Source organism: Sorex araneus, chromosome 9, assembly GCF_027595985.1.
Source record: "Sorex araneus isolate mSorAra2 chromosome 9, mSorAra2.pri, whole genome shotgun sequence".
Classification (NCBI taxonomy): Eukaryota; Metazoa; Chordata; class Mammalia; order Eulipotyphla; family Soricidae; genus Sorex; species Sorex araneus.
This window is the reverse complement of record NC_073310.1, coordinates 8,696,488-8,710,638: the sequence shown is the minus strand read 5'-3', so window position 1 is coordinate 8,710,638 and position 14,151 is coordinate 8,696,488. Positions and strand designations below refer to the sequence as shown.

The following is a 14,151-nucleotide window of genomic DNA, read 5'->3' as shown; positions in this document are numbered from 1 at the left end:
CAGAGGCTAAGGGGGTTGCTCATCCCCTTCTCCCCGGCTGGTGTTTCCCGCCCTGGTCCTCTCAGGACTCCAGACAGTTGGGATTCTACCACCATGGAGCGTCTTGCAGGCCGACGGGGACTCATTCCCCCAGGCCACGCCCAGCTTAATTTATTTATTTATTTGCTTTTGGGGGGGTCACACCTGGCAATGCTCAGGGGTTCCTCCTGGCTTTGTACTCGGGGATCACTCTTGGCAGTGCTCAGTGGGGCCTTGTGGGATGCTGGGGATCGGATCCGGGTCGACCACGTCCAAGGCCAACGCCCAACCCGCTTGTACTGTCCCTCCAGCCAGCTACTTTGCGGCCAGGCCAGAGTGACCGTGGTGCATGTCAGGGGGCTTCCCTAAGCTGATGAACTTTTTAGAGGGGGGCTCTCCAGCTGGAGGCTGTTTGCAGGAATCCTTGACCCAGGGGGGTCAGGCCTAGAAGGCAGGTGCTCGGTCTGGTAAGGCGGGACTCTTGGTGGCCTAGTGGTGCTTGGGGACCACCAGGGCTAACGCCGCTGATACAGGGGAGGGGGTGGTGGAAGGGGGGAAATGTAGGGCCAGGGATTGAACTTGGGGCCTCATGCAAGCGAGGCACGTGCTCTCCCCTGGCCCTGTTTGTTTGGTTTTGGAGTCAGACCCGGCTGTACTCAGGGTCTGCTCCTTGCCATGCTCAGGGGACCGTGAGTGGTACGGGATACCCCTGGGTTGGCTGTGTTCAAGGCAAGTGTCTTTACCGCTGCACTGTCTCTCTCCTCCACCCCTGCCGTTTGGATGTGATTCGTCTTGGGGGGGAAATTGCTTTTCTTCTCTCACTTCATTTCAGACAATATTCAAGTCTCCACTAGAAACAGATTGTAAACCTGGGTTAATTCTCGGGAAGAGCTGCGAGAGAACAGCTTTTGGATGCAACGGGATGGGGAGGGTCAGTAAGAACTGGTAAGAGGAGGATCGCACTGTCGTCCCCGTTGTTCATCGATTTGCTCGAGCGGGCACCAGTAACGTCTCCATTGTGAGACTTGTTGTAACTGTTTTTGGCATATTGAATACGGCACGGGGAGCTTGCCAGGCTCTGCCGTGCGGGCAGGGTACTTTCGGGAGCTTGCGGGGCTCTCCAAGAGGGGTGGAAGAATTGAACCCAGGTCAGCCACGTGCAAGGCAAACGCCCCTACCCGCTGTGCTGTTGCTCCAGTCCAAAGGAAGGATATCCTTGGCAAATACTCATGTCTATTGCTCCCTCGTTTGTTCCATAGCTTGAATTTAAGATCAGAAAACTCTCTGGACACCTACTTACACAGATTGCGACCATGTCGTATTGTTTGTCCCTGTCCCGTTAGAAGACCAGAGGACATCTCTTTGGCTTCCACTGTGGAAGACCGAGTGGCCAGCCCAGCTCCCAGTGACTTGATGAGGGTCTTAAATGCCTTAAGCTTTCTGAATCTGGTTCCTGCACTCTGAAATGAGGGGGTTCGACAATCGAGTTCCGTCCAATGGAGCTCGAGTACCCACCAGGATACCTTTGCTGAGCCAGAGCGATGGTACAGCGGGTTAGGCGTTCTCCTTGCACAGGGCTGACCCCAGGCTTCATCTGCAGCACCCTGTGTGGATCCCCTGAGCACTGTCAGGAGTGGACCCTCGTCACAGAGCCAGGGATAAGCCCTGAGTACCACGAGGCATGGTCCAAAGGCAACAAGCAGAGACGGGGGCCAGGGGGAGAAGGAGGGAGGGAAGAAGGGAGAAAGGAGAGGAGAGAAAAGAAAAATGAATAGAGAGGGGGCTGGAGCGATAGCACAGCGGGTAGGATGTTAGCCTTGCAAGCAGCCGACCCGGGTTCGATTCCCAGCATCCCATAAGGTCCCCTGAGCACCGCCAGGAATAATTCCTGAGTGCATGAACCAGGAGTAACCCCTGTGCATTGCCAGGTGTGACCCAAAAAGCAAAAAAAAAAAAAAAAAAAAAAAGAATAGAGAAATGAAAATAGGAACCCTTGCGGTGATGCTGTGACCAGGTCAGACATCACTAATGGATGCCTGAACTGTCCTCCCCCGAGTGGGGGCTCAGTGCCTCATCTGTAATTCAACCCTCAGGACCACCCCTTGTGAGCATGTGACGATGATCTGTCGGGTCATCGTCAGCTCAGTGGCTAAGAGGGATGGAGTGAGCGAGGCCGGGAAGGAGAAGTAAAATGTGTGTGTTAGAGTGTTTTTTTTTTTTTCTTCTCGTGATTATGTCATTCTGGTCCTGGGAGGAGAAGACAATGTTAGCTCAAATCCCGAGATTAAGGTTACGACAGGGTTTTTCCAAGTTCCTTTCTTCCTGTGCCAAGGGGCCGGGGGAGGGGCCGGCTGCAGGTCTCAGGGACCCCCATCTGGTAATTGTACAGTTCCTCTTCCCCTCCTCGGTGGGGACTGAGAACGTGGGTTCCCAGCCCTTGTTGCTGAAAAACATTCTCACCTGCTCTTTCAAGTGATTGGGCGGAAGGGTTTCTTGCTGTTTGGGATTCTCTGGCATTAAATGACATTCTTTGCCTTCTGGCAAGTGGCTTTGTTTAAGTGGCTTCATTTTTCTTTTCTTTTCTTTTTTTTTTTTTTTTTGCTATTTGGGTCACACCGGGCAATGCTCAGAGGTTACTCCTGGCTCAGCACTCAGGAATTACTCCTGGCGGTGCTCAGGGGACCCTATGGGATGCTGGGAATCGAACCCGGGTTGGCCGCGTGCAAGGCAAACACCCTACCCGCTGTGCTATCGCTCCAGGCCCCCCCCCCCCCGTTTTCTTTTCTTTTCTTTTTTTTTCATCTTGGCCTAGCTTTTGGAAACAGTGTGACCCAGGTGGGTAGAATGGGGGGACACCCTGTCTCCGTAGGCTGACTGCACATCTTTGAAATGAAGCATTTCCCAGGCAGACTGAAGCCCGCATTCAGTGAGCTGACACTCTTTCTTGTAGAAGAGTTCCAAAGGCAAATAGTAGGTCATTATTTTTTGGAGGAGGGAGGCAAACCATTTTTTGAGTCTCATTTACAAACCATAAAATTCACCCCTGGAAAGTGTAACTCACTGGGGCTGGAGCGATAGCACAGCGGGGAGGGCGTTTGCCTTGCACGCGACCAACCCGGGTTCGATTCCCAGCATCCCATAGGGTCCCCCGAGCACCGCCAGGAGTAATTCCTGAGTGCATGAGCCAGGAGTAACTAACCTCTGTGCATCGCCGGGTGTGACCCAAAAAGCAAAAAAAAAAAAAAAAAAAAAAAAAAAGTGTAATTCACTGGTTTTTAGCTTGTTCACAAGACTGTGTAAGCAGCACCATAGATTTTTCCCAGAACAGTTTCTTCACCCCCAGGAGAAAGTCCAGGCCCATCCACACCCTCCACCCTTCACCCCTTGCTTTCCTCCTCCATCAGCCACTTGTTCCTGGCCCGGCAAGTGGTCTGACACCTGTCCAGTCTTCCCTGTCACAATCGATTTCTTCTGCCAGCATTTGTTTTTCGGGACTTTCCGAGTACAGGGCATCACACAATGGGTGGGATTGTGGGATTGTTACAGAGCAGCTTCATTCATGGACATCATATCTTCAAGATTTACCAAGGTGGTTTTTGTTGGTTTGTTGGGCCACACCAGTGGTAGCTTAGGGGCCGTTCCGGGCTGTTCTTGGCTCAGCGGTGACTCCTGATGGTGTTGGAAGTGTGTGTGTGTGTGTGGGGGGGGGGTGGTCATAGGTGGTGCCAGGAATTCAAATGGGGATTGGCAGGATGCAAAGCAAACTCCTTCACGCCTGTGCCAGCTGTCCTCCCGGCCCAAGATTCATCAGTGTCCGGGCCGGAGAGATAGCACAGCAGGTAGGGCGTTTGCCTTGCACGCGGCCGACCCGGGTTCGATCCCCGGCATCCCATAGGGTCCCCCAAGCACTGCCAGGAGTAATTCCTGAGTGCAAAGCCAGGAGTAACCCCTGAGCATCGCTGGGTGTGACCCCCCCAAAAAAAAAAGATTCACCAGTGTCGTTTTTCATGACGTTTCCTCCTTCTACTCCTCCATATGGCTGCATTGTTTTATTGGCTCCGTTCATCTGTGGTGTTTCCACTTTTGAGTTATTGTGAGGGATGCTGCTGGAGTCCAAGTTGTTGTTGTTGTTGTTGGTTCTTTTTTTTTTTTTTTTTTCTGCTCTCTGGGTCACACCCAGCGTTGCTCAAGGGTTACTCCTGGCTCTGCATTCAGGAATTACTCCTGGCAGTGCTCGGGGGAACCCTATGGGATGCTGGGAATCGAACCCAGATCGGCCACAGGCAAGGCAAACGCCCTCCCCGCTGTGCTATCGCTCTGGCCCCTGGTCCAAGTTTCTGCGTGTACCCTTGGGTATACCCCTCCGGATGGAATCGCTGAGTCATGTGGTAACTTTAACCTAGTGAGAAAATGCCAAGTCGAGTTCCAGAATGGCTGCCCCATTTAAAGATCCTTTTAGGGAAGATGTTCTACCGTCTTCTACTTGTTTGTGGAGGGAGGTTATGTAGCTTAACTTTGATTTTGTCCTATATAAAAATGAAGTTACTAAGATTCACTTAGTCCCCCCCCCAAGAAAAACAAACACAGTAAAAATTGTATTTGAGCATCTCAGAGATGAGTAAACTTTCAAACTGGACTCTAGAGGCTGGACAGATAGTACCAGGGGTCAGGGACTGCCTGGCAGGCAGCCGATCCCTGTTTGATCTCTGGCAGCGGAAGTGCCCTGAGCACCACCGGGAGTGATCTCCGAGCACAGAGCCGGGAGTCAGCCCCGAACACCGTCGTGGGACTCGAAAAACAAAACCAGCAAAGACTAAGAAGGGCCTGGAGAGGTAGCGCAGTGGGGAGTTGCTGGCCTCGCCTGCAGCCGACCCGGGTTCAATCCCTGGTCCCCCCAAGTCCTGCCAGGAGTAAGCTCGGAGCACTGCCGGCTGTGGCCCCCAAACAAAACACAACCAGACTCTGAACAAAAAATAAATAAATAAATAGGGGCTGGAGCCATAGCACAGCGGGTAAGGCGTTTGCCTTGCGCGCGGCCAACCCAGGTTCGATTCCCAGCATCCCATAGGGCCCCCTGAGCATCGCCGGGGGTAATTCCTGAGTGCAGAGCCAGGAGTGACCCCTGTGCATCGCCGGGTGTGACCCAAAAAGCAAAAGTAATGAATAAATAAATATGATTAAAATGCTGGATTGCAGAGACCGTTCAGTGTGGCGGGAGCGGTGCCTTGCGTGCAGGGGGTCGGTCTGGGTTGGATCCCGGGTGCCCCGTGACCCTCCGACGTGGCCTCTGAGTCTTGGCCCCAAAACCGTTTAGAGGAGTTGGGGGGCCAGTGATGTGTCTCAGGTGGCAGAGCACGTCCTCTGTGCCGTGCTGTCCTCCTCCCTGGCGCCTGCACCAGACAGGGCCGTGGTGGCCCTGCACACCCCCACCCCCCAGGCCCGGGGCAGCTCACAGTGGCCCTGCCTGACTCGCCCAGCCCTGCATTGCCGTCTTTTGCCCCCCCTGTGTTAAATCAATCAATCAATCAATCAATCAATCAATAGAGGAACTGGAGCAATAATACAGCGGGGAGAGCATTTGCCTTGCACACGGCCGACCCAGGTTCAATCCCCGGCACCCCACAGGGTGCCCCGAGCACCACCAGGAGTCATTCCTGAGCGCAGGGCCAGGAGGAACCCCTGGGCATCGCCGGGTGTGATTCCCTCCCCCCCCAAAGCAAACATAAATAAATAAATAACAGAACAATAGAAATACCAAGTGCATTCCAGTGAAAATACGGATGCGAAAAGATCAAGTTCGCCAGCTAAAAGAGAGAGTGTCGAGTTAAGTTAAAAATAAACCCGTTCGGGGGGCTGGAGCAATAGCACAGCGGGTAGGGCGTTTGCCTTGCACGCGGCCGACCCGGGTTCGATTCCCAGCATCCCATATGGTCCCCTGAGCACCGCCAGGAGTCATTCCTGAGTGCAGAGCCAGGAGTAACCCCTGTGCATCGCCAGGTGTGACCCAAAAAGCAAAAAAAAAAAAAAAATAAACCCGTTCGGGGCTGGAGTGATAGCACAGCAGGTAAAGCGTTTGCCTTGCACGCAGCCAACCCGGGTTCGAATCCCAGCATCCCATATGGTCCCCCTGAGCACTGCCAAGGGTAATTCTTGAGTGCAGAGCCAGGAGTAATTGCTGTGCATCGCCAAGTGTGACCCAAAAAGCAAAAAAAAAAAAAAAAAGTTCAGAGGGTTAGTCACTTGCCTCGCATGCCGCCCAGGGCCGTGCACTCCCCAACACCACATCTGCTCCCCCCAAACTCCTCTGAGATCGAATGCTGACCAGAGAACCCGCAGTCACCCCCGCAGTAACCCCTGAGCCCCCCCCACCAGCCGAGGGCCCTGTCACCCCCACCAGTAAACTCAAAACAACCAGTTCTGTGCGGTGTCTCAGAGACGTGTCCAGAGTGGGGACACACAGAGGGCAGGGCAGGGGGGGCGTGTGTTGGGCGCGCCGGCGTCCCGGGGCTGCCTTCACACAGCCCCGCGCAGCAGCCGGTGACTTCAGGCGGCAGAAATGCTTCCTCCCCTGGCCCCTGGAGCCCGCGCTGCAGTCAGTCAGGCGCTGGCAGGGCTGGCCTCCGGGAGGCCCGCGCGGGGAACCGTCCTCCTCTTTCTCCTCCTTTCCCGAGACTGCCAGCAGCCGATCTGGGCACCCCTGCACTTTGCAGCCGCGCCACCTGTGTCTGCGTGAGTTGATTCTGATCTCCGCGTCCCAGCTCTCTCCTCTCCCGAGGACCCCCTAGCCTTGCACGGGGGGTGCCCCCTAAATCCAAGTGGTCTCACCTGGAGCGGAGTGATGCTGGCAAAGATTCCGACTTCCCATCAGGTTGGGGTGTCTGTCTCCCCATCCGGCAACAGCAGGTGTGGAAACTGAGAAATTGAGCTGAGCTTGGAGAGAGAGCGCAACAGGCTGGGTGCAGCTTTTCTTTTTCTTTTTTTTTTTTTGCACACGAGGGAGGCCCCAGTTTGATCCCTGGCACCTCGTGGTCCCCGAGCATTGCCGGGAGCAGCCCACTAGCACAGAGCCAGGAATAGTCCCTGCGTATCTCCAAGAGTGGAGTGGCTATCCATCTGGCAGTACTCAGGGCTTAGTCCTGGCTCTGTGCTCAGGGTTCATTCCTGGAAGACTCGGGGGACCACAGGGCGTGCCTGGGATCAAACCCAGGTCAGCTCCGTGCAAGGGCAGCCTCCCTCCCTGCTGTACTAGCGCTCTGTCCTCTCTCTTATTTTAGTTAGAAATAAGGGGCTGGAGCCATAGCACAGCGGGTCGGGCGTTTGCCTGCTCGAGGCCAACCCAGGTTCGATTCCCAGCATCCCATAGGGTCCCCCGAGCACCGCCAGGAGTAATTCCTGAGTGCAGAGCCAGGAGGAACTCCTGTGCATCGCCGGGTGTGACCCAAAAAGAAAAAAAAATCAGAAAAAGCAGGACGCTTTGTACCATGGTGTTCTTTCTTACGGTTATAAAATATTAGTCAGCTTTACAATTTATTCTCTTAATTGTCTGGTCTGCTTCAGACGGGCTGTCTAGTCAAATAAGACGTTCTCGGCAGCTGGGAAAGGAAAGGAAAACAATAGATAAGGGTTCCAGTTTCCCCACTTCTCTGTCAACACCGTGACTGCCTTTTCGACTGCCTTTTCGCTTCTCTCTCTGTTGTAAAGTCATCTGTGGCTTTCTTTTTTTTTTTGGGGGGTCACACCCGGCGATGCACAGGGGTTCCTCCTGGCTCTGTACTCAGGAATTACTCATGGCGGTGCTCAGAGGACCATATGGGATGCTGGGAATCGAACCCGGGACGGCCGCGTGCAAGGCAAACGCCCTACCCGCTGTGCTATTGCTCCAGCCCCTTCTGTGGCTTTCTAGCACTTTCCTGCAACTCGGTCCTGGGCCCTTGATCTTTTCCTCGGCTCTTCTGCCTCTCAGCCCTTCCGTCGCGCTTGCTAACATCCCGGCACTCCTTGCGTCTGTCACTGCCGATGGCGGTGTTCTCCTCTCCGCTCTCCTCATTTCCTGGGCCGAGAGTTGCTCGGGCTATTTTCTTTTTTGCTTTTTGGGTCACACCCGGCGATGCTCGGGGGTTACTCCTGACTCTGTACTCAGGAATCACCCCTGGCGGTGCTCGGGGGACCCTATGGGATGCTGGGAATCAAACCTGGGTCGGCCACATGCAAGGCAAACGCCCTCCCCGCTGTGCTATCTAGGCTATTTCCAAGGCTTTGTGCAGGGTCATCCGTACCCCTATGGATTGACCATCTAACTGCCTATTGCCTTTGACTCTGAGCACTTTCCTGCGAGCACCAGATAAATAGCCAAAGTGCCTCTCCAGCACTGACACTGCAGTGTTTTGAAGGAAATACAAACAGGTCCCCAGCTAAGTTTCTGACCTCTAGAAAAACTGATCCTTTTCCAAGATCCCTAATTTTAGAATTTTAAAAATGTGACAGGGGCTAAAGCGATAATACAGGGCAGGGCATTTGCCTTGCATGTAGCCGAGCCAGATTCAATCCCCAGCATCCCATATGATTCCCCAGCATCACCAGGAGTAATTCCTGGGAGCAGAGCCAGGAGTAACTCCTGAATATCGCCGGGTTTGACCCAAAAGGCAAAAAAAAAATTTTTTTTTAAATAAAAAATGTGACTAGATCTGCTCATGAAAGAGAAAGATCCCAAGTGAAAGGACTCAGGTAGCTTTTTGATAGAAATCAGCATCTGAAATAATTATTTTTTTTCCTCTCTGGCTTTCAACTTTTCTTTAGTTCTGAATGTAATATGCTGCATTAAATATTTATGGCAACAAACTGATTTTAAAAGCAAACTGCCTTGGGGCTGGAGCGATAGCACAGTGGGGAGGGCGTTTGCCTTGCACGCGGCCAACCCGGGTTCAATTCCCAGCATCCCATATGGTCCCCTGAGCACGGCCAGGAGTCATTCCTGAGTGCAGAGCCAGGAATAACCCCTGAGCATCGCTGGATGTGACCCAAAAAGCAAAGCAAAAAAAAAAAAAAAAGCAAACTGCCTTTATACTAGAGAAAAGGGAGTAATATACCAAGAAAAAAAATATGGGGCTGGAGAGATAGCACAGCGGGTAAGGCATTTGCCTTGCACGTGGCCGACCCGGGTTCAAATCCCAGCATCCCATATGGTCCCCTGAGCATGGCCAGGGGTAATTCCTGAGTGCAAAGTCAGGAGTAACCCCTGTGCATCGCCAGGTGTGACCCAAAAAGAAAAAAAAAAAAAAAATTTTTCTTTTCACTTAATAAATCCATGATTGTAAACAATTTTGTTAACTTTTTGCATTTGTTTTATAACACTGACTATAAGCCATTCATTTCCCAATTCTCAAAAGATTTTGTTTACTGCCTTTTAAAAAATTTCTTTAGTACCATGCTGTTTTAATTACTACCGCTTTGTAGTAGAATTTGAGGTTGGGGAGGGTGATTCCTCCTGTTATCTTTTTTCCAAGAATTGCTTTAGCTATTCGTGGGGGCTTATTATTCCATATGAATTGCAGGAGTGTTTGCTCCATTTCTTTGAAGAATGTCATGGGTATCCTTATAGGGATCACATTAAATGTGTACAATGCTTTGGGGAGTGTTGCCATTTTGACAATGTTAATTCTCCCAATCCATGAGCAGGGGATATCTTTCCATTTCCTCATGTCTTCTTTTATTTCGTGAAGTAGCGTTTTGTAGTTTTCTTTGTACAGGTCCTTTACCTCCTTAATTAAGCTGATTCCAAGGTACTTGATTTTCTGAGGCACAATTGTGAATGGAATGGCTTTTTCATGTCACTTTCTTTCTCATTATCTGTGTATAGGAAAGCCTTGGACTTCTGGATATTGATTTTATAGCCTGCAACTTTACTATACTATTCTATCGTTTCTAGGAGTTTCTTGGTAGAGGTTTTAGGGTTCTCTAAGTATAGTATCGTATCATCTGTGAATAGTGAGAGCTTGATTTCTTCCTTTCCTACCTAAATGCCCTTAATACCTTTTTCTTGCCTAATCGCTATTGCAAGTACTTCCAGTACTTTATTGAACAGAAGTGGAGGGAGCAGGCTTCCAAAAGATTTCTTTTTGTTGTTTTTTTGTTTGTTTGTTTGCTTGTTGGGGGAGGGGGGAGAGTCTTGAAAATTCTCGGGGCTTATTCTTGACTCTAAGCTCGGGAGTCATTCCTGCTAGGTCTCGGACCACATGGGGTGCTGGGGATCAAACCCAGATCCGCTTTGTGCAAGGCAAGTCCCCTACCCACTGAACTCTCACCTCTCTCTGTGTCTGTCTATCTGTCTGTCTCTCTGGCTCCACACAACTGATTTTTTTTTTTTTTTGGTGGGGAGGAATCCTAGCTTCGAGGGCCTGCAAAAAAAGTCAGCTGTCTAGAGATCCAGTGTGTAATCACCAAAGGACTGGGAAGTCCCCTGTCGGGACCCTGCTTTTGGGGTGCTAGGAACTAAGGGCAATTGAGGCTGAAGTTGAGAGAACAGATGCCCAGGAGCAAATGTCATTCAGAGTCAGTTTTTAACTCCCAAGTTACAAAAACACAGCATTAACTGTCTTCTTGTGTCTATACAAAAAGGACGTTGCTCTGAATTAACTATGCAAAGGACTTAAGGAGAAGAGAAAAGCAATATTTACAGGTTAACCGAGTCTGATTAGGAGATAAAGGTGACTGCCAGTGGCGGAAGCAGAGCACAAAGAAAGAGGTTTCAGATAAACACAGAGGCCGGGAGCACTGTGATGGGAGTAACCCAGTAAGCCTAAGCTCCCTGTGGCAAGGCAGAAAGGACCAACCAAAGTTATCCTACCATCCAGAAAGGCAGTAACTCCTGACCTTCCCTCGTGCAGGACTGGAGGCCGTCGTAGTCGTCGGAGAAGTTCATGAGAACGTGACTCTGCCCTGTGGCAACATCTCGGGCCCAAGGGGTCTGGTGACCTGGTACCGGAACGACTCGCAGCCGACCCTCCTCGTGTCCTCCGACGCCAGCCTCCCGCCTGCTGAGAAGCGCTTTTCTCTGGCCCTCGCCGGCTCCCTGCTCATCAAGGCGTCCGCCTTGCAGGACGAGGGCAATTACACCTGCCGGGAACTAGATCCCCGGAACCAGACACGCTGTTTCAGCGTGGAGCTGCTCATGGCCAGTAAGTAGGGCGGGAAGGGCTGGGGCGGGGGGGTGGGTGGCAAGGCGGACCCCAGAGCCTCCCACAGGAGCCCGCTTGGAGTCAGTGACCTGAGTTTCACCCCAGGCTTTGAACCCACAAACGGAACGACCTTTTTTTGTTTTTTTTTTTGTTTTTGGTTTTTGGGTCACACCTGGCGATGCACAGGGGTTACTCCTGGCTCTGCACTCAGGAATTATTCCTGGCGGTGCTCAGGGGACCATATGGGATGCTGGGATTTGAACCCGGGTCGGCAGCGTGTAAGGCATACGCCCTACCCGCTATGCTATCACTCCAGCCCCCGGAACAACCTTTTGCACCTCCGTTTCCTCCTCTGGGAACCGTGAACAGGAAGAACTCTTACCTGTTGCGGGAACCGCTGCCGCTCTGTCTGTAGAAAGGGCTAGGAATGGTAGGAATGGGCCCTGTGGCTTTTAGCTTCGTGCTGTCCCTTCTATTAATATTTTATTAGGGGGCCAGAGTGATAGTACAGTGGGGAGGGCATTTGCTTTGCACACGGCTGACCCAGGTTCGACCCCCAGCAGCCCATATGGTCTCCTGGACACTGCCAGGAGCTAATTCCTGAGTGCAGAGCCAGGAGGATACCCTGAGCATGACTGGGTGTGACCCAAGAAGCAAATAATAATAATGATGATAATGATGATAATAATATAATAATAGCTTATTAGGATGCGGGCTGGAGCAATAGCACAGCAGGTAGGGTGTTTGCCTTGCATGTGGCCGACCCGGGTTTGATTCCTCCGTCCCTCTCAGAGAGCCCAGCAAGCTACTGAGAGTATCCCGTCCGCACGGCAGAGCCTGGCAAGCTCCCCGTGGTGTATTCGATGTGCCAAAAACAGTAACAACGAGTCTCCCAATGGAGACGTTACTGGTGCCCGCTCGAGCAAATCAATGAACCATGGGATGACAGTGCGACAGTGACAGTGTAGTGCTTACTAGGATGCAAAGACAGTAGAGCAACAAATCAAGTCAGACTCCCTCAGCTCCCCCCCTAACGCCCTGGCAGCTAGAGTAAGCAGCTTCATATTTTTGAAGCTCCTTTTTCCCTCCTTTGTGACCTGGGGATAAACCGTTGCGTGCATGTGTGGTTCCCTTATCCCAGCATGCTTGGTGCAGGCTTTGGCATGAGCTGCTTTTCCCGAGGGGCCTGTGTGGCGTGTATGTCAGCAGACGTGTGAGCAGGGCTTGGCAAAATACAATTTTTGCACCATTGCTGCCTGCTCCCCGCTGTTTCTGTGGGGGTGTGTGGGTCGGATTCAGCAGAACGCGGGGGACTACTCCTGGCTTTGTACTCAGGGGTCTCCTCTGGCGGAGCCCCGGGGACTCTGCGGTGCCAGGGCTTGCACCTGGGCCTCACAGAGCTTGGCCGTCAGCCCGCTGAGCTCTCTCGGGCTCAGTCCTGCCCTTTAAAACCAACTAGATCATGATTCTCTTGTTTCTCGGTGTGGGGAGCCACACCTGGCGATGCTCGGGGCTTACTCCGGGCTCTGCACTCAGGGGTTACTCCCGGTAGGCCTGTGGGATCATGTGGGGTGCCGAGGATTGAACTTGGGTCAGCCTCGGGCCAGGTAAGCAGCCTTCCCCCTGCAGCCTTCCCCCTGTACTCTCTCTGACCTTTCTAGACTTTGTTGTTTTTGTTTTTATTTGTTTTTTTCTTTTTGGGTCACACCGGGCAAGGATGCTCAGGGGTTCCTCCTGGCTTATGCACTCAGGAATTACTCCTGGCGGTGCTCAGGGCACCATATATGGGATGTTGGGAATTGAACCCGCGTCGGCTTCGTGCAAGGCAAACGCCCTACCCGCTGTGCTATCGCTCCAGCAACCCCCCATTCTAGACTTTGGAAGTCTGTCCTAGGAAACGAATATACCTGTTCAAGAATCGAGATTTTATTCTAAGTACAGAAAAACCAGTTGGACGTTTTTTTTGGAGGGGGGTCCTTTTGGGTCATACCTGGCGATTTACAGAGGTTCCTCCTGGCTCTGCACTCAGGAATTACTCCTGGCGGTGCTCAGGGGACCATATATGGGATGCTGGGAATCGAACCCGGGTCGCCCGTGTGCAAGGCAAACGCCCTACCCGCTGTGCTATCGCTCCAGCCCCCAGCTGGACCTTTAAGTCAGCAAGCAGGTAGACTCAGTAGAAACTCAACAGGTTCTGAAAATATCGTGGCTCGAGGTGAGCAAGACGAGCAGGTGGATGGGGAGTGGAGGGCAGAGGAAAGAGACGTTAAGGCCACTTGGAGATCTGTGGACCATCCCGGAGGTTCCTGCCAGTTTTCAAGGCTCCAGACTCTGAGAACAACAGAGTTAATGCAGTTACAGATCCTGGAGATGCATCACTGCATCGTGCGAAATGAATGTGAGCGTGTCCATGGTGTCACCCCTCCGGGCTCAGCCCGGGTGTCCACGTGGGCCTCCCTCCCTTCCCCCCGGCACCCGGCAGTGACTCAGAACTCTCTCGTGCCTGTCTTGTCCATGGAAACCGCTCCTCTTTGACCACACCGGAGTCAGGAGCGTTACAGCGTTGACTATCTCTATCTGCATATCTCGCTTCCGTTTATGGTGACTTTATCTGATGCCCGTTTGTTAACCATTAACCAGATTTGTGCGAGGACAAGTGAGTTTCCCTATTCCCTAGACTGGAGGTAAATACCGTGTCTTTGTCTGATCAAAGTGAACTTCTATCTTACATTTGATTTTGTTTGGGGAGGAAGTGAGGCCGCTCCCGGCCGTGCTCAGGGGCTGGTCCTGACTCTTGCCCGGGGAATAACCCCCGGCGGGGCTCAGGAGATCAAATGTGGCGCCAGAGATTTGAACCAGGGTTGGCCGCATCCAAGGCAAGCGCCTTAACCCCTCCACTATCTCCGTGACCCTACGTGCAACTTGTCCTGTTGGCAACGAACCTGAGAGGTGAAGTGGG

At 52.4% G+C, this 14,151-nt stretch overlaps 1 protein-coding gene across 1 annotated transcript in view; it reads left to right on the top strand.

Annotated features, from left to right (window-relative positions):
- Window positions 1-14,151, top strand: part of VSIG10 (V-set and immunoglobulin domain containing 10) — a 43,891-nt gene that overhangs the window by 2,650 nt on the left and 27,090 nt on the right. The window contains exon 2 of the mRNA XM_055147046.1: window positions 10,902-11,192. Within this exon, the coding sequence (XP_055003021.1) occupies window positions 10,902-11,192 (291 nt within the window). The remainder of the gene's footprint in view (window positions 1-10,901; window positions 11,193-14,151) is intronic.